The 20943-nt window shown below is 54.9% G+C and overlaps 7 protein-coding genes across 7 annotated transcripts; 2 read left to right on the top strand and 5 right to left on the bottom strand.

The window, feature by feature from the left end:
• Positions 1-158: 158 nt before the first annotated feature.
• LTHEOB_11639 (uncharacterized protein) lies at positions 159-1352 on the top strand (the record flags this gene model as incomplete). Its single annotated transcript, XM_035508417.1, has 3 exons — positions 159-879; positions 944-1227; positions 1284-1352. 3 exons carry the CDS (start codon positions 159-161, stop codon positions 1350-1352), a joined length of 1074 nt encoding a protein of 357 aa, XP_035365791.1.
• A 395-nt stretch (positions 1353-1747) lies between these two features.
• LTHEOB_11638 (VRR-NUC domain-containing protein) lies at positions 1748-5651 on the bottom strand (the record flags this gene model as incomplete). Its single annotated transcript, XM_035508416.1, has 4 exons — positions 1748-2011; positions 2197-2790; positions 3133-5056; positions 5107-5651. The coding sequence occupies 4 exons, from the start codon at positions 5649-5651 to the stop codon at positions 1748-1750; spliced, it is 3327 nt and encodes a 1108-aa protein (XP_035365790.1).
• A 1469-nt stretch (positions 5652-7120) lies between these two features.
• Positions 7121-8545, bottom strand: LTHEOB_11637 (Endo-beta-glucanase; the record flags this gene model as incomplete). Its single annotated transcript, XM_035508415.1, has 2 exons — positions 7121-8108; positions 8163-8545. 2 exons carry the CDS (start codon positions 8543-8545, stop codon positions 7121-7123), a joined length of 1371 nt encoding a protein of 456 aa, XP_035365789.1.
• A 4351-nt stretch (positions 8546-12896) lies between these two features.
• On the bottom strand, positions 12897-15980 carry LTHEOB_11636 (U5 small nuclear ribonucleoprotein component; the record flags this gene model as incomplete). Its single annotated transcript, XM_035508414.1, has 3 exons — positions 12897-13142; positions 13214-15905; positions 15961-15980. 3 exons carry the CDS (start codon positions 15978-15980, stop codon positions 12897-12899), a joined length of 2958 nt encoding a protein of 985 aa, XP_035365788.1.
• Positions 15981-16338: 358 nt separating this feature from the next.
• Positions 16339-17690, top strand: LTHEOB_11635 (Acetyl- acetyltransferase; the record flags this gene model as incomplete). Its single annotated transcript, XM_035508413.1, has 4 exons — positions 16339-16403; positions 16457-16506; positions 16562-16634; positions 16685-17690. The coding sequence occupies 4 exons, from the start codon at positions 16339-16341 to the stop codon at positions 17688-17690; spliced, it is 1194 nt and encodes a 397-aa protein (XP_035365787.1).
• A 1047-nt stretch (positions 17691-18737) lies between these two features.
• LTHEOB_11634 (Opa3 domain-containing protein) lies at positions 18738-19229 on the bottom strand (the record flags this gene model as incomplete). Its single annotated transcript, XM_035508412.1, has 1 exon — positions 18738-19229. One exon carries the CDS (start codon positions 19227-19229, stop codon positions 18738-18740), a length of 492 nt encoding a protein of 163 aa, XP_035365786.1.
• A 775-nt stretch (positions 19230-20004) lies between these two features.
• On the bottom strand, positions 20005-20791 carry LTHEOB_11633 (Opa3 domain-containing protein; the record flags this gene model as incomplete). The annotated part of the gene is made up of 2 exons (XM_035508411.1): positions 20005-20682; positions 20732-20791. 2 exons carry the CDS (start codon positions 20789-20791, stop codon positions 20005-20007), a joined length of 738 nt encoding a protein of 245 aa, XP_035365785.1.
• Positions 20792-20943: the final 152 nt, after the last annotated feature.

The following is a 20943-nucleotide window of genomic DNA, read 5'->3' as shown; positions in this document are numbered from 1 at the left end:
ATTGGAGCTGCAGAAGGGAGGTCGCCGACTATCCAATGGACGCTCTCGGACGCGCACGGTCGCCGAAACTCTGCCTCCCCACGTTTGCATTCCCGCGAGACAGTGCGTGCAAGCGGGAGAAGTATGATATGAAGATGCGAGCATAAAAGCAAGAAATCATGGACCAAAACACCGGAAATGGCGACGAGCCGACCCGCGCCGGGGGCTCTCCGCAACGCTCCACACAGCACGCCCAATCGAACGAAAGCGCCGCGAGCACGTCATCGCTTCCTGGTTACCACAACCATCCACAACGCGACCCTACGCCATCCGCAGCCGATCGTCCTTCCTCACCTCCGGCCAACCATCAGCCACCATCCGACTTGGCGAAAAATACCAACAACGACACCAAGACACACAATCAACCCCACGATGCTGCTTTCGGGGCTGACACGGCGCACGGCGCCGGCGCAGCGAGGGAGGAGGGCACGGCCGGCGACGACGACGACTTGATCGCGCAGCCAGGAGGTCTTCGTCGCCGCGGTGTGCCTGGCGCAGAAGAAGAAGAGGCGGAAGAAGAAGAAGAGAGAGCAGACGACACAGCCCTCGGCACCGCCAACGACCGCGAGGCCACGGAGCTCGCGTCCTTGCCTCGTTCTTCTTCGTCGCAGCGGATGAGCCGCGTCGAGACGGCGAGCACGACCGAAGAACCCGTCCTCAGTCATGGGAACCCGCCGCCGCCGTCCGAGGTGCCAACCTGCAGGGACGACTGCAGTCTGCGGGAGCAGAGGAAGCTGATGCTGACGAGGCAGGAGGTCGGCTGGTGGGACGTGGTGACGAGGTGGTGGCGGCGCCATGTCAGCGTGACGGTGCCCGCGGGCGGCATGAGGGACCATCTGGGTGAGTTTCGTCGTCTTATCTTTTTGTTATTGGGAGAGAGAGAGAGAGGCTGAGTGATGAAAAGCTCTCGAGCGTACCTTTCTGGGCTATCTGCGCACCTCCATCGCCCTTTCCATGGCTGGCGTCATGATCGCCCAGCTTCTGCGCCTACAGCATGCTCCCAACCCGGACCCGCACTACGGCTATCACGCGCTCGGGAAACCGCTGGCTGCCGTCTTCATCATCGCCGCCATCGCCATGGTCTTGCTCGGCGCCTTCCGCTTCTGGCGCCAGCAGAATGCCATCGTGCGCGGCAAAGTCTTCGCCGGTGGATGGGAGATCTTGACTATCATGATAGGGAGTACCATTGTAAGTAACAGTTCCCCATCCTTCAGCGTTACCATTGTTGACTCACTTTTGTTTAGTTGACGACAACGGTGTTTGGGTTGCTTTTGGCTGTGGATATCAAAAAGGAAATAGAAGGCAGATCCTGATGTAGACCCAGAATGATGTATTTTTCCAGTAACAATAGTGGACTACCGAGTTTTGATCGATTCTCTTACGGGGGTAACCCATGAGACATTTGTCGGTCTTCTAGATCCAATAGGACACCACGACTCTTCTGACTGGCACATAGATTTAGAAAAGAGTGGCTTCAGTATGTCTCATGGCCATTTAGTAATCTCCTAAGCAATAAAGTGGCTCGAATGCTGAATCATCGACCATCGCAGACGCAGTGAGTCGGATACTGCTCTGCAAAGAAACCGCGGCAACTTGCGCAACGGCAAGTGAATAGCTGCCAAAGAAAGGAAAAAAAAAAGAATGCCAATCAACCACCTCCCTGCAGCGATGCTGGCCGGGCCCCCCAATTTCCCCCAAACTCCCACACTCAGTCGTCCTTCCCGTCATCCCACCATTCCATATCCGCCTTGATCTCGTCCAGAATCTGGCCGAGCTCGACGCCGTCCTCGCCCCACTTGGTTCTGTCCTCGCCGCGGCTGCTGGTGAGCGCCATGACGAAGCCCTCGAGCATCTCGTACATTTCGTGCTCGATGTCCTCGCCCTCGCTGTGCTTCATGCTGATGAGGCGCATCTCGCGGCTCAGCTTCCACATGCTGTGCTGCGTGCGCTGGAGCTCCGACTCGATCTTCTTCTGCAGCACGGTAAACGATAGAAACATGCATTAGTCGTTTGTTCATCATAAAGCGTAGGAGGGGAAAAGAAAAGGAGGAAATATATTGGGGGTGAGTCAAGCCGGCTGTGACAGTGAAAGTCTGCAGGAAGGGGAAAAAAAGAAAGCTGGGTGTCAAAAGACGAAAGAGGAAAGAATCAACGTACCAGAACCTCCGCATCCTTCCGCAGAATGACCTTCATCATCAGCCACACGATGCGCCTGTCCTTCGTCTTCATCATACGGGCGCTGCCGTTGCTGGTTTGCGCCGCCGCCGACGACGCCTTGACCCGGTGCTCGATCCGCGCCGCGGCCGCCTCGATGGAGCCGACGGCGTCGCGCACCGCTTCTACCGTCGCCTTGTGCTGCGCCAGCATGCTCGTAAAGTCCATCGTCTCGAGGCAAAGGTCGAGGCGGCTCTTGGGCGGACGGTTGGGCGTAGTAGCAGCAGCAGCAGCAGCAGCAGCAGCAGCAGCAGCAGCGGGACTCTTGGCCTCGACGCCGAGGATCGGTTGCGTCTGGTCGTTGGTGCTGGTGAGCTGAGGGTGACTACTACGGTGGCCGTCGTTGCTGTTGGTAGGTGCAGAAGCCGAGGTGGTAGGCGGATGCATGGTGCTGCCGTTGTTGTTGGGGTTGTGTGAGGGTGAAGCAATGCCGACAGAAGGACTGGATAGGACTTCATCGACGGTAGAGGTGGCAGCTTCCGCGATAAGGGCGTTGGAGTTGGAGTCCGAGGCGTCCGCCATGATTGCGAGAGTAAACTGTAGGCAGACAAAATTGTTGGAGGTGGGTTTGAGGAAACCAAGGGAATTATATAGGCTTGTTTGTCAGTGATTGTTCATGCCTTGCTGACATCATGTGCCTAGGATGGCCTTTGCTTTTCCTGCTACATTCACTATAGTCTTTGGAGAGCAGCAGAGTGTCCAATGAAATGCCAACCTGGCAATGGAACTATCTTGGCCCGATTCCTAACAATTCCCGCACTAACCTGTCCTGACTTCCTTAGCAACCGCATTACATAGCTGTACACTCACTCCCGCGCCCGTCAGCACATGTATCCACAGCCTTTGTGTATCGCTTAACCTATCATTCTCGCTCTTTACCTCCGCGAACATGACCTTACCCATGTCCGGACGCCACAAGAACAGATCAGGCACCCCTCCGCCTCTTTGCCCGTACTCTTGCGCCATAACCCTGCACACCGTCGCCAATGCCTCGCCCTCAAAACACCCTGCAATCTCCATCAAATCCTCAATCTCGAACGTCCAATCGAGACCAATAATGCACGTTTTCCGCTCTGCATGCGCATCCCACACCTCGCGCATCAGGCGCGCCGCCTCGCCGTTTGCAATCTGCACGAGACGATGGTTGATCTCCGACAAGCGGGTTGGGTAGAAGGCGTCGGTATGGAGGTCGAGCGGGCACGTTTGAAAGGGCGTCTGGAAGACGTTGGGCACGTACGTAAAGAGGATGTCGTAGAAGAGGTACGCGAAGAGCGTCCGCACAATGCCGCCTTCACTATGATAGCCTTTCCATCCTTGCGAACGGTAATGCGATAGACACATGGCTTCGACAGTGCACTCGCCGTCGCCTTCGCGCTCGTCCAGCCAAATGGTACGTTGAATACCGCGGCGAGTAGTGGGAAACGGTGAGCTGTTGCCACGATTGTTGGTACTTGGTGTCGGTTCCCGCTCGAGCTTAATACCCTCGATAGTCACTTCGACGGGAGCAGCCAGTCGGACATGGCCGAAAGAATGCTGAAAGCGTTTGGCAATCTTGAGTGCTTTCTCGAGCTTTGTGACGCGCTTCTGGAGGTCGTAGTGGTATATTTGATGCACAAGGTGATCCTGCAGCCCCTCCTCGCACGTATGAAGTGCAATTTGTCTCCAATGCTTCTTTTGTGATTCTTCACTGCGCCCTTCTGATGGCATCAGAGATGCCATGTAATGCTCTTCCAACAAGGCCTTCCGTTGATACCAAGCACCACGGCGTGACGCGTGGAACAAGCGTTGAGCAAGCAATTCCGTCAATAGTTCGTGTTCGCGCTTGTGTTGTTTAAATTTCCCAAGCACATATGTAGCTTTGTGCACAATTCGGGTGTAAACCCAAGCAGGAGATAGCCGTCTTAGATATGCACCTTCACCACTGATGTATATACTATCCTCTTTGGTTTGTTCTTCCTGGAGCAGCACAAGCCAGCGGGGATACACCTGTTCAAATAAATCGAGAATCGTTCGCAAGTCTGCGGGACTCGGCGTGCCGTTGAATTCCAGAATGCTGTCAACCCGGAACTGTGTCCGGAGAGATGCTTCGAATTCGAGCAGCAGGGCTCGGGATGCAAAAATATTCGCTGACCTGGACACGATGTAGTCTGGAAAATTGCGCCGGGCTATCCTGGCCAGGATGATTGTCGTCAGGGATTTTTCAGTCCATTCGGTGGATCGGTAGAAGACCAAATGAACTCTCTCAAATAATTTTAGCGCCGGCAAGGAAAGCCGTATGCAGGGGCCTGTCTCGGACATGATCTTCCGTACCCAATGGGCGTCCCTGTTCGCATCCTCGGGCAAAGGCGTGTTTTCACGTGTTGAGGGGCTATTAGGATCGCCATCAGTGGATTTTGTGGATGCTTCGGTGTCGGAGCGCTTCAGGCCCACCCATCCGAGCCCTGTCTGTTTTTGGCTTGCTCTCCTAAAAGATCTGAGGAGCTCCTGCTTATTTTTGCCTTGGACTTTGGCATCTTTTGCCAATGCTTTTAGCTCGTCCAGCTTTAGCAATGATGATGCTTCTTCAAGCGTGTCGATGTGGTTTTCTGACCTGTCCGCAAAGGTGAACGAGGGTCCAAGGGTTGTGCCTTCTGGAGGTTCAAGCTCGCCTGGATTGCTTTGCACTGGAGCTTCCGAATCAGGCAATAATCTCTCTTGCTGGAGAGTTTCAATTGCCGCATCGATATCTGCAATGTCACTGTGGTACCCCAGATTATTGATGCGGTGCCAGGCTGACGTTTTCCGGAGGAAGAGACGGACGTATCTGTCGAGACCATGAGCCTTTCTCCTACGCATGGATGAAAATTGACATACAAGTACTGCGCCTCGTAGTCTAGAGCTCGCCACTGTGAGAAGACCTCTATCTCTGCTTCGTCAAAGAGGTGGCGCTCTTCCTCCAGGACAGTGTCCAACGCAAGGTTGAAAGCATCGACGTAGATGGAGCTTCTCCCTTTCACCCACTTGCCTTCTTTTAGCCGGTCACCCTGGCCCAGCCTCTTGGCTTCTTCGGCAGCTCGTTGTATCTCGTACGCCTCAATGGCTTCTTTGTCCGTCTCAACCGGCGGCAAAGCGCTCTCGAGATCGGTCCGAGCCGCGGGGTCCGGCGCGTCAGCATCCTCGTCATTGCTCTCAGCATCGGAGTCGGGAACCACTCTTCGGGCTCTAGCAGCAGACTTGGGCGAGCCCGGTGAGCGCGCATATTCGGAATTATCATCGTCTTCCTTGCGCTTGATGCGTTTCAGTGGGCGGGCGGGAGCGTCATCATCGTAGTTGGTGGACTTTGGGTGTGGGATCAGCGTGGTCTGCTTTTTGCCCAGCATCTGATTGTGCTTTGAGGGACTTCGCTGCTGGAGCACCATTCTGTCTTCGTGATGCGCGGAATGCGCAACGCGACGGGGACGGATGATGAGGTCACACTGGTGCCTGCCGTCTCCGTCGCGCTAACGCTAGTCGCCACAACGCGCGAGCACGTGATACGATCAACGGTTGTACTTCCTTTTCAAAGCTTTGTAGCCTTCCAGGAGAAAATCATATTTACTTGAGCCCTTTTCCTTTTTTTGTCTTTATCAAAGTGCCTCAAGCTGGCACGAGCCGTGCAAGCGACAGATCAAATTCCACGCCTGTGACGAGCTCTCTTAACCTCCCACACCACATTGTGTCAGCAAGAGACCGACGTTTCAGTGCGGGTCGATCTTCCGTCGAGCTTTGACTTTCAGATTTCAGTGAAACAGTGATCAGCCACGCGCACGCGACTTTGCCCCGCTTATTGGTCCTTCCGAGCCGTGCTACCGTTCCCGTGGCGGTTGATAGAGGGATTTGCGTTGGAACTTTACCTTTCCATGAACGGACGCTCTCAAATATACCAATACTAACTCGGAGGCTTTGTTGGCCTCTCAAATTAACGCCCCGTTTTTGTTCCTTTTTTTTTTTTGGCTTCATCTCTCCCATGGATAGACCCGGCCTGTGCGCGGGAAAGGGTGTTGGGCGTTGCACCATAGGAGCAGAGGGGAGGCTGGGAGACTGGGCCTTGCCGTTGGCGACGCGCGTTACAACACGCTGTTTGAATCTCAGGGTCCACACTGCGCCTTTTAGTTGTTGGTGGGTGATACATTTACATGTCGATCAAGGAGTCAAGGATAATAAAGGAATGTACTCGCGGCTGATGAATGTCGATCACCCGCGCCGAAAGCTTGTGTCGCGAGGAACAAAGAAGGCTTAGTCAATGAGAGGTAGAATGGCACAGAATTCCATCGACTGTATGTACATACAGAGGGGTATCGCAGCCGAAGGCCAGCGTGAAGGTATAGCTTACGTGAGACTGACACACATATCTTTACAAGAAGCGTCGTGAAGAGAATCACTGAGCAGACGAAGTAGGTGTAAATGGTCATAAAGTCGTTGCATGCATTGTGTTGCTCATGCTAAATGAAAGAATGAAAGTCTAAATCCCATGAACCCTCTGCCGAAATTCCTTTTTCCATGTTCCCAGGGTATCCCATCAAAGTTTCAAAGAGTCCGTCAACAGCGTTCCAGGACCAGCCCGTGTCTTGCGCAGTTTTTCCGTGTCGTTTCCGGTGTGCTTTGTAGCGTCGTGGTCCAAATTGTGCGTGTCGTTGACGAAGAGAACCTCCCTATTCCCAAATGAAACCCCCGGGTATATGATGCCGTACCAAGTCGTGAACCTCTGAAGAAAGAAGATGAGACCAGCTAAAAAAACAAGATGTGAACCATGCACAAGAATCAAAGTATGTAAAAGAATGACGAAGAAATGAAGATCACCAAGCCACATAACACCCCAAATGGCAAGTCTATGAACGAAGAAAGACGCTTATTTCTTCCACGCGCCGTGAGCGCGCTTCTTGTGCTCCATCATGTGGGCAACCTTGTTAGGAGCCCCAGTCTCCACCGTCGTGCCTCGGCCGTTCTGGAAGAAAGAGTACGGGATGGGCTCGCCAGGCTGCCAATCAGCAGCGTTGGCGGCAGCAGCGGTCGGCGTAGAAGCGGGAGTCGGGGCTTCCTCAGGTGTGACGGTGACGTAAACAGTCGTCTTGGAGCGCACCGAATTGCCAATGGAGCCAGTGGGGTAGTAGTTGGACTGGTTGCCGGCGGGGTACGGAGCAGCGGGCGTCAAAGGCTGGTTGCCAGCGGGCGTGTATCCGTAGGGAGTCGAAGCCACGGGTTCAACTGAAGTAGTGCGGCCAACGATGGGCGTCGTCGAGCCATATCCACCGGCGGAAGAGCTGCTGCCGGTGCTTCCGTCGTTCGAGTAGACCTTGAGCGAGTTGATGGACCAGTAGGCGTCCTTGAAAGCTTCAGGGTTGTTCTGGACGTAGTCTTCGCAGGTGCTGGCCTTGGCGCTGCAGGTCTCGTCCGAGCTCCAGGCGTTGCCAGCCCAGTCACCGCAGAAAGTCGTGTCGAGGATGATGTTCATGTTCTTGAAGTGCGACGAGACCTCGCAGCCACCTTGGAAGAGGGCGCGCGGGTTGCCCCACGAAGTCGGGTCGGGGCTGCCATTGGTGATGTCGGAAGGAATGGAGCTGCGGTCGAAATACCACACCTGGATCTTGTTGTTCGTAGGGTCAAGCTCGGTAGCAAAGACACCGCCGTTGTTTTGGTTGAAGGTCGAGTAAGTGTTGGCCTCGCTGTCCTTGACGGCGCAGCCCTCGTTGTCATCGGTAGCATACGCATAGCAGTTAGTGCTGCTGACACTACCCGCCATAGCCCCAGTGCTAGCAATGGAGCATCCTTGAGCCGTGTGCAACGTCATCTGGTTGGCGACCTGGCTGTTGGTTCCCTCGATAATGTCGATTTCGCCGCTAATCACGTGTCAGATCTATTTTGAGGAGTGAGGTGAGATGAGATGAGCTTACCCAGCGGGCCAGTCTCCATCGCCAAGCATCCAGAAGGCGGGCCAGGTACCGCAAATGCCGCCGGGGAAATGCTCGAGGTCGAGGATAACGAGGCCTTCGTTGTAGGCGGCAGTGCTGGAAATGCGGACGCTGGAACGGCCGCTTGAGGAGGTGCTGGAGTAATCGACGCCCATGTAAACCTTGCCATTGGAGGTGTCAATCAAGCTGGAGCTGTTGGCAGTATCAGAATCGACATAGTCGACGAAACCGTTGGTGGGGTCGGCGCCAGTGAAGAAGTTGAACATGGAAAAGAAGTTGTCGGCGGAGTAGTCGTCCTTGATGGCATAGCCAGCTATGCTCGAGCCCACGAAGGCGGACGAGGCGATGAAAGAAGAGAAACGCATATTGATTGTTTGTAGAAGGAGGGTTAGAAGCGAAAACCAGTCCGCAAAGAAAGGAATGGGGTGAGATCTGGTCAAAGATCTGGAAAGAAAGGCTGACGCGGATCAACAAAGCGCGGTCAACGGCTGGTCATTGAAGGGTGTGGAGTGCAGCGTGGCCTGGCGGCTATATACCCCGTGTGAGCAGCGAGCCACGCGAGCCTAACGATTGGAGATCCCAGCACGGCGGAGGTTCGCCGTCCAGGGGCCGCCGTGAATGCCATTGGGCGTGCGGGCGGAAAACGCCAGTGAACACGCAGGGTGGGTCTCCGCTAGCCCATGTCGCAACCATGGAAACACACGGCGGGCATCTGGAGAGTCGGAGGCGTGAAACGCGGCGCTGCACGAGGAGGCAGGATTAAGGGCGGCGGAGCTGGCCAGTGGCGAGGGCGGGAGCTGCAGGAACAGCTCAATGGCCTGCCACATGTGGCTTCGATCGACCAGGTGTCGTGAAACGCCGACGCAGCGACGACGGTGGCCTGGCGGCCGCGACGGGGACGCGCTGGGGAAGCGCGCTGCTGGCCACGCGATTCGTCCGCGTCGCCCGCCAAGCTGCGTTTCAGCCGCGCCGCCCGCCACCCACGACCAATCAATACCAACTCGCCTTCGATTTTCTCTGCGTGTTGGGCTTTGTCTGCACACCGCAGCGCGCCTGCTCCACGCACGCTCGACGCGAAACTGCGCAGAGCTGATCTCCGACGCCTGCAAGGCAAGGCAGCGGTGATGCGCCCGAGAAGCCAGCATGTGAGACTCGGGCCCTCGCGCCTTTAGCGTGCTCTGCGCTGCTACTTGATCTATCATGCGTCGCTTCAAACTCCTTGGCCCTCGCCATGTTTCCCGGAGCTAACATACCAACCTACCACACAACAAATGCCCGGCCGGAGCCGGTGGTTGACAGCAACGGCTCTGACCCTTGCCTTGCGCCACCCGTCAGGCCGTGCGCCGAACGTTCGCTACCCTTCCACTATTTCTAGCATCATTTAGCGTCTACATGCACATCATCACGGCTTGCTCGACGACTCAGGAAATGCGGCACTGCTACTAAGCGACCAACAGGTAGTGCACCGGCAATCCGACCAACTTCTTCACATGTCCTGAGGCTGAGCGGTGGCACTGCATGTCTCCGAGGGTGACGCGCAGACTTGAATCAGCACACCAGCCGTAGTGGAGCTATGCCACGCCAGGCACGCCAAAAAAGCTCTTACGAAGGCTTACGCAGCCAACGCCACGAAAAGTACATGGCCAAAATATCTCCCCACCTCGCCGCTCTGTCTGCTAAATTTACTCCTCTCTACTCGTGTTCGGCGGGGCAGTGAGGCCAACTTTCAGGTGCAATGCCTCGTGGCGATGTGCATATCTGGTCGCCTGAACAAGGGATGCAAGAGAGGGGTTGTTTATGCGGCCATGACTTTCGCCCCTTCGGCTGGTCGAGGCGAAGGGCCAGAGCGAACCTACCCAATAGGCAGTCTTTCCTGCTCGTAACGCAAAGACCATTATCGTCGGAGGTTCCGCTTAACTCTCTAGGATGCCTACAAAGAAAAGATCCCCCAATGCCTTGCCGCAAGTGGCTATAGCCTGAACCAGTATCTTCTCAAAAGCCTGGGTTCGGTGCTCCTCCTGCGGCATAATTGAACGTCTAAGCCGCTTTGAAGTCTTGCTTGGAGAATGATTGGGACTGCTGCGCAAGGGTTGCACTCCCCAATCCAGAGCTTTCGGCCGACTCTGGCATTCCAGGGTTGTCCAAGACATATAAGTGGCACAACTAACCTGCAAGACGTTTTGTTTCAAGTACATCGGCTAGGTGATCCGCATGAAGACTTTACAATCTGGGTTTACAACGAATGGCGTTCCAGAAGCTGTCCAAAACGCTAGCGGACGTCCGGGGAATGGGTACCTGGCAGCCTTATGCAAACTACCCCACCATTAATGAAAGACTGCACCCAATCAACGCCCGTCTGCGTCCTATCACGTCTCACTAAGGACTCCATTCGTCTCCAACAGACAAATCTAGATCTTATGCGCAGATTTCGTGGAGATGAGAATGAAAGTTGAGCCTGCCAGTGCGAAGGTCGTGGTGCTGAAGGATCTCCCGGTAAACTTCGCCAACGTCGATCAGCGTGCTACCTACAACTACTCACCCCCATGTTTATTACGTGCCATTGCTTAATCTGGTTCGCGTCCCGTTTCTTTGCTGTTTAATTTTTTTTCTTTTCTTGTACAGCCACCACAAAGTCTGGTAGACACGCTTTTCTATCCGGCATCTACGCCTGCAATCGCCGCGTTCTGGAATGGACATGGGTCTGCCAAGATCACGGCGCTTAATAGCTCTAGGAATCTTTCGCTTTGTACGGCTAGCTTCCAAGTTAGAGTCAAAGCGTAGCTTAGAGGGGAACACGGTAGCAGCCAGCGGGACAGGGATCGGGGAAGAGAAGGAGGAGGCGACGGACCAGTCATCGCACCGCTGCCGGTTACCTACCACCGGCCCGATTCGGTGACGCGGGTAGGTGTATGTGGGCGGCTGCTGGGCAGGCTCGTCCTCTGACTACTGGCTGTGAGGAGGACGGCCCATTCCGTGCGCGGTTAGGACATGTGACCATTTATGCAGAAGCAATCAGTCTCTCAGTCCAGCTCCCACGACGTATTTTGATCAATTTGTGGTCGGCTAGATGCAGCCTGCAGGGCATGCGGTGAAAAGCTCGTCAGCCGGCCAGCCGCTGCACGCTGCACGCGACTGCAAGCCACTACAAAACTTTCCTGCAGGAACTAACACATCATGACGAGTGCAACCAGCTGTGTAATCGACCGGCCGGTCGGTCGGATCTCCGACAACGATCGCTCGGCGATAAGTCCTCCCATATCTTTACTACCCGGTGCTCACGGCTCTTTCTGCCCGTTCACTGCCGTTGTCGGAGGTTCCTTCGTAGTCAAGATTTTTTGGGGCTTTGTTTGTGCTTTTGGGGGGAGTCAGAGGTTGCGAGCGTATGCATGTGGACTCTGAGGTAGGAAGGATTCCCGATGCAGGGTAGTGTACAGTGCTTTCCCTCAAAGCATTACCCTAGTTTTATCGAGTCACATGAGTACTCAAACTGCACTTCTTGTGCGACTATACAATCGCAGGAATGCTAAAACTACTATAACTCATCTTGATGTCGGACAGGGCAGACGAAAGTTATCCTAGCCTACCCTTCGCAGTAAAAGCCGAGATGGTTGCGGCCTCTGTTTCCTTGTCTTTACTGCATGATGTTTGCATTATCGCAATTTAATAATACTTGAAGTAAAGACAATACCTAACAGATGATGTTGGCGGCTGCCTGTGGCGGCCATTCTTTTCCGTGTTGAGCGATAGCGGCAGTGGTGGTACCGGCTTGCTGCCATTCACTTGCAACTTCACGCACATCCATCTTCGAGCTTTGGTCTTGGAGAGATATTGTGCCAGGATTTTCTTCCGTTTCCGGGCCAAATCGCTGCAGTATGCATGTGAATGGACTAATAGATGCGAGCTAATGCCTAATCTGCCACCCACATGTGCTTGCGCGAATCCGTCCCTCGCAACGTGCGGGGAGGGGGGAAAGAAGAGAAAAAAATGTGGAAATCTCTCTTACTGCAAAATTCTGGTGTACATACACGAACAAGGACAATCTCGTGCGTTGCATCATAGCGGAGCTGTATGCTTACTCTACTAAGTCAATTTGATCGTGTTGCATAGAGTGCGATGTTGTGCAACAGACGCGGCTGATAGCGCCTTGATACTACGAGCTCGTCATCTTAGAGCCTTCCTTTCAAACCAAAGAACCATCGAGAGGGATCTCACGGCAGGAAATGACCAATTCAATTTTCGCGCATCTGTATGGTTTCTGCTGTGCATACTACGCTGCTGCGCTGGCCCTGCAGCTGACCGGTCCGTTGTTAACCACATGCTCAATATTTCGGCCCGTCCAACTCTTCCTGCCAAAGGAGGTTTCCGGCGCCGAGCGAAGGAAAAAAAAAGCATCCGGTGTCTACGCGCCCACGTTTGCATGCGCCAAGAACGCCGTTTGTTGCAGACCCGCACTCTTTTTGTTTTCTGGACATGTCGAGTGATTACCAAGGCGCCAATCAAATCTCATCCCTTGGGTCTCCAATGATATAGTGCCGCGTCCTCCCTACTTGCCCAGAACTTCCCCGCTTCACGTTTGTCTCAGCGGTAGCCGATGCGCAGTAGCTATGCGGCTACCCGCGGCCAACATTTTTTCCCTGTTCCTTCACTCTGCCCCACCACGTCTTCACCGCGTTTCAAGACAAGGAGCATGACTCTGAGCCCTCAATATGGTCGCGCTCAGCCGTCCAAGATACCGCTTTCTTTCAAGTTGCGGAACAGCTCCGGCTCGAGGAACTTCGAGATGGTGACGTCTTCCGATAGACCCTTGCGGCGGCGAGTCTTGAGCACGAAGTCGCGTGCCGTTGCTTGCGCAGATGCCGGTTCGAGCGGGCGCAGCTTGATGTCCTTATCAAGCGGGTCACCCGGCACAATGGACCAGCGGTCAAAGACAAGCGACACGGTTGCTTGACCTTGGGTGTGGATCTATAGGCGAAAACGTTAGTTGACTTGAAACCCCATCTAGCAGCGACCTGTGATTGGTCGGCGAAACTCACTCTAAGATCGGTCTCGAAACCGAAGGAATCGATGACGGGAATCAGACCCTTCACCGAGTAAAGCGGCGTGCCGGCAATAGGACCATCCTGGAGGACGTGACCTCTTCTCCGTGCGAGTACAGTGTACAAGCTGCTAACAGCGTCGGCGGGTCCAATCATTGAGCAAGAGTATACAGGCTCCATCAACCTTGGGCTCGCCATCAGGAAGCTGGAGTAGCACGCCCGCCTTGCCGTCGGAATGATTTGACCACCACCACGGAAGATTGGTTGAGAATCTAGACTGACATCCGTAAGGCGGAATTTGGTGTTGCGGATGGGCTCTTCACAAAGCGGACCTTCACGGCTCGCCCAGCTGAATCCTTGGCGAATGGTATCGCGCACACTCCTTAGCATCTTCTGGTCTACCTCTGAGGGGAGAGTGTCATTTTGAAGGATGTTGGGTCCTTGGTCTTCCGGACCAAATGCCCAAATGTTGCGAGAGGCAAGCAAATCGTAACCGTAGTTCTCTTCAAAGAACTTGCCGACAACGCGCACTGGGTCCTTGATGTTGACTTTTCCTGCCTCAATGTCTTCTGCGATGCCTTGGTCCAGAGGCTCTGCAACCATGGTAAGCTTGTTCTTCTTGTTAGGCGTGAGGGCATAGCATTTGATGGCCGAAGTCTCCACGACGGTCTCGCAGAAACGAGTCACAGGGTCAGAGACCTTGATCTCCATTTCCGCGTACAAACGCCGAAGGTCGTGGAGAACACAGTCCATGTAGAGCTCTCCGGTTCCGAGAATCACATGCTCCCCTGATTCCTCCACCTTGGTTGTGATCAACGGGTAGCTCTTGTTGATCTTCCGCAAGCCTTCGAGCATCTTCGGGAGTTCTGAGGGATTGATTGGTTCCACGGCCACCTTCAGAACAGACTCGAAAAAGTGCTTGACCGGACGGAAGATGTATGCGTCCTCGTCTTCTGGGAGTTTGGGTGGAACAATGGTTGCCGTTTTCACGATCGAGTTGTCCACACCACCGAGCAATACCCAGTTTCCTGCGGGCACCCCGCTGACGGGGGCATTGTATCTCGACTCAGCAATCCAGGTGTCACTGATAGTCGCCGTCACCATGTCTTCCTCGTCTTCGATAGTGTACCCTTCTCCAAGAACGCGGACCTGGTCGCCCGGCTTCGCAATACCGCTGAGAACGCGTCCAAATGAATGAAAACTTCTTGCGTCAGTGGTGTTGAAAAGTTTGGTGACGTGGACGATGAGAGGGCCATCTTGATCGCACTTCTTCATGGCGTCCGCTGTTTGTGTGTCCGTAGGGCCGGTATAGTACCGCTCCAGATACCTGTTGGCTCCTTCGATGGGCGACGGAACGTGCTGAACAATCATATCCACGAAACCGGTGGCTGGACCAAAGAACTGCTCACAGGCGAGCTTGAGGAGCTGTTTAGCATCAGTTTTGTACTGAGAAGGCTTCAACTGGATCCCAAGCGAAGCCAGCGTTTCCTTCAGATCCTCGGGGCTCTCGCTAATTGTGTGGGAGTAAAGTTTGTAGATAGGCTCCAGGACCCAGTGAACGAACGACCTCCTCGCGCCCTCTTCCACGGCCTTCCTGGTGAACTTGCGACTTCTTGGGTTGAAGAAAATGTCACCCCACAGACGCTTGGCGAAATCATCTGCGTTAATTCCAGAGCCGGGGTAGCTGTCGGCGTACATCTTCGTAAAGGATCCAAGGGTAAAACACCATCCCATGGTGCTGCATGCGAAGGCTACGTTGCCCCTTTCAGGACTCAATCGGTACTTTGCGCCTTGTCCGGGAATGGTGTTTTCGATGACGGTGTTGACCTCCTCGACGACGTGCTTGAGCTTGAAGTAAGCATCTGCCGGGGGCAGCTTCAGCTCCAGAATCAAGCGGTCCATCTTGTTGATGACCAGCGTAATGGCCATTCCTTCCAGAACAGCATGTTTGATTATTTGCTCGGTGTTCACCTGCACACCCTCAACCACGTCCACAACCAGCACCACACCGTCTGCCAGCCTCAGCGATGCGGCAACCTCATCCACAAAGTTGACATGGCCAGGAGTATCCAAAACATTGACCAGATGCGACTTTCCCTTGGAGCTCTGCAGCACCAAGCTCATGGGGCCTGCCTTGATCGAGACTCCACGTTCCCGCTCCAGCAGGTGCGTATCCGTGTAGCGCAGTTGCTCGTCGCGTCTGCGGCCTACCCGCTTTTCCAGCCTTTCCTGGATATCATGCGTCTCCAGCACCAACATATCCATGAACGCAGTCTTTCCGTGGTGCAGATGTCCCGCCAAAGCTACATTCCGTACTTGGTCCGGGTAGTTCATCAGATCGGTCATGAAGTCGCGGGCAAAGCGCACGGGCGGGAGATCGGCTTCCTCGACATTGAACTTCTTCTGCACCACGGGCTCGATGATAGGCTGGGTCAAGGGCTGCGCATCCTCTTCTTGTACCAGTGTTTCGACATCGGGGCCGTAGACTTGTTGGGCGGTCGGATAGTACTGCTTATCTTCGTGCAGAATCACGGCGTTGGACGGGCCCTCATCGTCGACCTCCATGAGCTGCTGGTCATTGACGGGCTCATCGTCTTCGGGCTCGTCATCGTAGACGTAGGCGTCCGCCGCCGCCACGCCATGGTCGGATTCCTCCTCGGACTCGGCCTCTCCGATAAAGTTGCCAAACCTGCAGCGTCGTCAGCAATGGGCCAGAAAATTTGCCCGGAAACGCGATCGCATACTCGTCGTATAGGTCATCCATGGTGGGCGACAGGGAGCTCAAGGTGCGGGGTGGAGGTGGCGGGGATGCAGTGAGCGCTCAGCAGCTGTGAGCTTTTGCCGTGACGGAAGAGTTTCGCGAGCTGGGCGACTTGCGCGCGCAATCTTGGCGCGACGGAGTGGCCGTGCGTGGCTTGTGGGTGGCGCTAGATGCGGATGGGGGCGAGGGGTCCGCTCCGATGCTTGTGCTTGCGATTGTTGGTGCTCAGGCCCAAGCTCCGGCGCCGGAGACACCCCTCGTGCCATTATTTTCTCTGACCGCCAGCCCTCTTGCTTCTTCTTCCTCACTCCTCGCGCATCCTCCAAGCTCTCATTCCTCTCGAACAAGTCCAGCCTTCACAATGTCTAGCCTCCCGACTGTCTACATCGTGTCCAGCGCCCGCACCCCGCTGGGCATGTTCCAAGGGTATGTTGGCGTCCCCGCTAATTACTACCCTCCCGTCGCTGACTCTCCACCAGCTCTCTGGGCAGCCTGAGCGCCGTTCAGCTTGGTTCCCACGCCATCAAGGGTACGTGTCTGCATTTCCCACGCCAATTGCGTCCTTAATCTTACGCCTTCAACAGCCTCCATTGAGCGCGCCGGCGTCAAGCCCGAGGACGTCCAGGAGGTCTTCTTTGGCAATGTCCTCTCCGCCGGGTAAGTCGTTGAACAACGCCTGCCCTCCGCTTTGCGCTGACAGTCGGCAGCCTGGGCCAGAACCCTGCCCGCCAGTGTGCCCTCGGCGCCGGCCTTCCTGAGGCTACCGTTGCTACTACCGTCAACAAGGTGTGCGCCTCTGCTTTGAAGGCTATCATCCTCGGTGCCCAGACCATCATGACCAACAACGCCGAGATTGTTGTGGCTGGTGGCACTGAGTCCATGTCCAACGTCCCCCACTACCTCCCCAACCTGCGCACCGGCGCCAAGTTCGGCGACCAGAAGCTTGTCGACGGTGTCCTGAAGGACGGTCTTACCGATGTTTACAAGACGGAGCACATGGGTGTCCAGGCTGAGCAGTGTGCCGCCAAGTACGGCTTCTCCCGCGAGGACCAGGACGACTACTGCATCCGCTCCTACAAGAAGGCTCAGGCTGCCCAGGCGAATGGCTGGTTCACCGAGGAGATTGCTCCCATTGAGGTCAGCGGCGGCAGAGGCAAGCCTAACGTTCTCGTCGACAAGGACGATGAGCCCAAGAACTTCAACGAGGCCAAGACCAAGTCTCTGAAGCCCGTCTTCATCCCCGGCACTGGTACTGTTACTGCTGCCAACGCTTCCCCGCTGTCTGACGGCGCTGCTGCCGTCGTCCTCGCCTCTGAGGAGGCTGTCAAGAAGCACGGCCTGAAGCCGATTGCTAAGATCAGGGGCTGGGGCGACGCTGCTCACAATCCTTCTGAGTTCACCACTGCTCCTTCCCTCGCCATGCCTAAGGCTCTCAAGCACGCCGGTCTCGAGATTAGCGCTGTTGATGCTTTCGAGATCAACGAGGCCTTCTCCGTTGTCTCTCTGGCCAACATGAAGCTGTGTGGCATCTCCGAGGACAAGGTCAACCTCCACGGTGGTGCTGTCGCCCTCGGCCACCCGCTTGGCTGCTCCGGTGCCCGTATCGTCGCCACTCTGATCGGCGTCCTCCGCCAGAAGGGCGGTAAGATCGGCGCTGCTGGCATCTGCAACGGCGGTGGCGGCGCCTCTGCCATCGTCATCGAGACGTTGTAAAAGCCAAATTTTCACGCAATATTTCCGCGGCTGCAATCTAGCGCCCGCATTCTTATCTCTTTGTTTAATTCCCCCTTTGCTAGAGAAGCACGACTTTATGGATGAGATATACCAGCTTCTGGTAGACGAATGGATGTATGCCTTAGATAGGCATCCCTGTCTTTGGCCGCAGGTGGAATAGAGTACATACTCCACCAGTGCAATGCAACGCAACAACGCATCAGAAGGCGTTTGAGCCTCCTGCGGACAATCGATTTCCTTGACAGTGACCGCTCGAATGTAATCTTCTACTGTCGATATTGCTTGCAAGCCCGCTCGATAACTCAGCCACCGCCGAACGCGTTGCCCCGTAATTGCGACCCACTAACAAAGCAGGTTCTCGTCTTTGATGTCAAGAGAAATGGCGCCATTTTCCTCAGCCTTTTCCCTTGTCGTTACGATCAGTAATCGCGTTCAGGCAGCAACATTTCGCAGGTGGTGAGTGGCTGAGCCTATTTCAAGAGGCTCGAGCTGCAGCCGTTGTCTTTTACCCTTTTCGACCATCCGAACAGGCGGCACAACGTGATTACTATTCCGAAGCAACGAGGGATCAAATTGATAGTACCCTCGGCGCCGCTGATGGACTGCACTCAAGGCTGCGATCGCACGATGCGTGCCAGAAGCCGGAAATGTGTTGGTGCGGTCGTGATCAAAAGCGCTAAAGTGCCCAAAGAGAGAAATCTCGTTTCCCTTCCGCTTTGACATGCATATTCCTTGGGCTCTAAGCAAGAGTACACCAAGGCAATACAGGCTCGCATACATTCAAGATTGCGGCTTATGATATTTCTGACAGTGTCCAGTTTGTTCTAAGACACCCTCGCAGTCCTGCTCGAATAGCTCTTGCTTAACAAGTCTTCTAGTACCGGCACATATCTCCCTGCAAAGTTACTCCCTTAACATAAATAAAGCGTACTTGAACCCTAGAAGCGAACGGGTAGTGAACAGCTTGTAGCGAGGTCTTCACCTATGCACCTTCAATCCCCCATAATGTCCACAACGTTTCCTCACTTAATCAGCCACCCACTCATCAACCCAGAATTCCAGCACATCGCTTGTCGTCTGCTCTCCCAACAACCCCATCATCCTCTTTACCTTTTCGCTCACCCTCTCGTCACCCTGCTCGTGCCTGACAGCCACATCCGACAACTCATGCAACGACCCGAACAGATCGGTCAGCCGGAACAGTGCGTCCCTGCTCAGCGGTGCCACAGCCGCTCCTGCCGCCGTGCACTGTGGCAATAGATCGAATGCCGTGTTGAATGCGTCGTCGGGTTGTCGTCGCTCCTGCACCTGCCGCGCGGCGCGCCCCGCGGAATTGGTTCGGATGTACGTTTTGAGCAGCGGCGAGAGGGCAGAGGTGGATGTGAGCGGGAGGAGCGGGATACTTGAGAGGGAGGGGTCTGTGAGTAGGGTGGCACTGAGATGCGTGTAGGCGTGTAGGCCGCTAGTGGATTGTTGTTGTTGTTGTTGCTGGTGACTGTCGGGTTGGCTTGTATTCATGTGCGTGGTGGGGGTGTCTGAGTTGAGTAGGAAGATGATTATGGAGTCAATGCCACCATTAAGCACTACAAAATACTGGATGCGCGCAAGAGTGGTGGGGAGCGCGCATGGTGCGGTGCAGGTCGGCGAGAGGAGGAGGATGCGCAGCGTGCGTGTGGTGTCTGCGCTGCCTTGGCGGGGGAGAGGGATGGCGAGGTCATGGGTATCAAGACGGTCCTCTGATGAAAAGGATTCTTAGTGAGGTTTTCGATTTTAGGGTCAATGAATCGCTCACCTCGTAGATTCAGACCTGGATTTGCGGTAAGGGCTGGGATGGCTGTTGAGAAGGACTTGCGGCGGCGAAGAGTTGTACAAAACATCACGAAGCATTAGCCGCCTATCTCGATGGGCCCGATAGGGTCCTTGTTCATTTGTTGGGATCTTGGGTATAAGTGAGCTGTAAAGTTTAGAGGGAAGGCGCTACCCGATGATCGATCTTGCCCGTTTCAGCAGGAACATCAAAAGCAAGTCGCAAGCGCGCAGTAGCAGTAACCGAGAATTGTGTAGTTAGCTGATAATGAACACGAAATGATCACTCTTTGCACAGAATAAAAATCTAGATTTCCTTGATTGTAAACGCCTTGGTCCCTCTATTTTTTTTTTCCCCTGGCAGCTCGACTGAAGATTCTATACTATAGGAGATTCGGGTATCTACAAGTGGTCATGAGTAGAGAATGTGAACATACGACGGAACTATACAATATGTTCGTACCGAAGTGATTCCTAAAAGCGGAATCTAGGCTTCTCGGGCTTGTGAGGTTGCAGCTTTCAAGGCGCTGGGAGTTTCCGCATCTGGCGGTGTCACTTCTTTTGCTGATGGTTCCGACGGGGCAGCACGAGCCGCTGATGCGCCCAAGGCACGGTGTTCCGTATCTTTCTTTGCTTCTTCCCGGGCGACCTCTTCCGGGGCAACGCGGGCCTTGAGCAATCGGATCTCCTCCATAAGCTGCGAATTCTTCTCCGCAAGCTCGTCCAGCCTATCATCCACGACGTCCCGACGGTCACTGGCCTTCTTTCTCGACCTCCACTGCTCCCATACGATAATGCTGCCGGCAACGAGAAACATGAATGCCTCTGAAATAAAATTGGCGCCCATGTCAATGGCCTTGTTCTCGGCCAGGGGCCTGACTCTGGGCGACTTGTGCTTGTGCTTCTCCGTAATTTCCTCCTTCTCTTTCTGCAGCGCCTGGTCGTCGGCTTTTGTCTGTGCCTCGGTCTTGACTGTAGGAACTTGCGATGCGCGTCGCTTCGCCTCCGCTTCTTTCAGCTCCCTTTGAATTTGGCGTTCTATGACTGCTGGGTCTTGTAGCAGTCCCACGCGCCATCGGACGTCGAGACGGTGTAGCGATTGTGCGAATGCGACGCAGGTTCGTCGGAAGCCCTCATGGTTGCGGGCGCCGCGTTTTATGCCATTCTGGGCGCAATCAGCTTATGTCCCGGAAGCTCTAACTGGGTAGACTCACGGCAATCGGCTTGGCGAGCGTACGGATGAAGAGAGACCCGATCTTCAGAGTAAGGGACATGGTTGCTGCTGCCTATAACGGATGTGCGGAGCTAGCAGGAAGCGTGTAGAGAGAGCGCGCGGGGATTTCAAGCCATCTAAATTGAGTGCGGGTGGAAATCTGTGGATGTCGATTCCCAATGCGATGGGCTCTCCTTTAGTCTTCGGGATGGA

Source organism: Lasiodiplodia theobromae (assembly GCF_012971845.1).
Source record: "Lasiodiplodia theobromae strain AM2As chromosome Unknown scaffold_51, whole genome shotgun sequence".
Classification (NCBI taxonomy): Eukaryota; Fungi; Ascomycota; class Dothideomycetes; order Botryosphaeriales; family Botryosphaeriaceae; genus Lasiodiplodia; species Lasiodiplodia theobromae.
The sequence above is the reverse complement of the archived record's forward strand: the minus strand, read 5'-3'. Positions and strand labels throughout refer to the sequence as shown.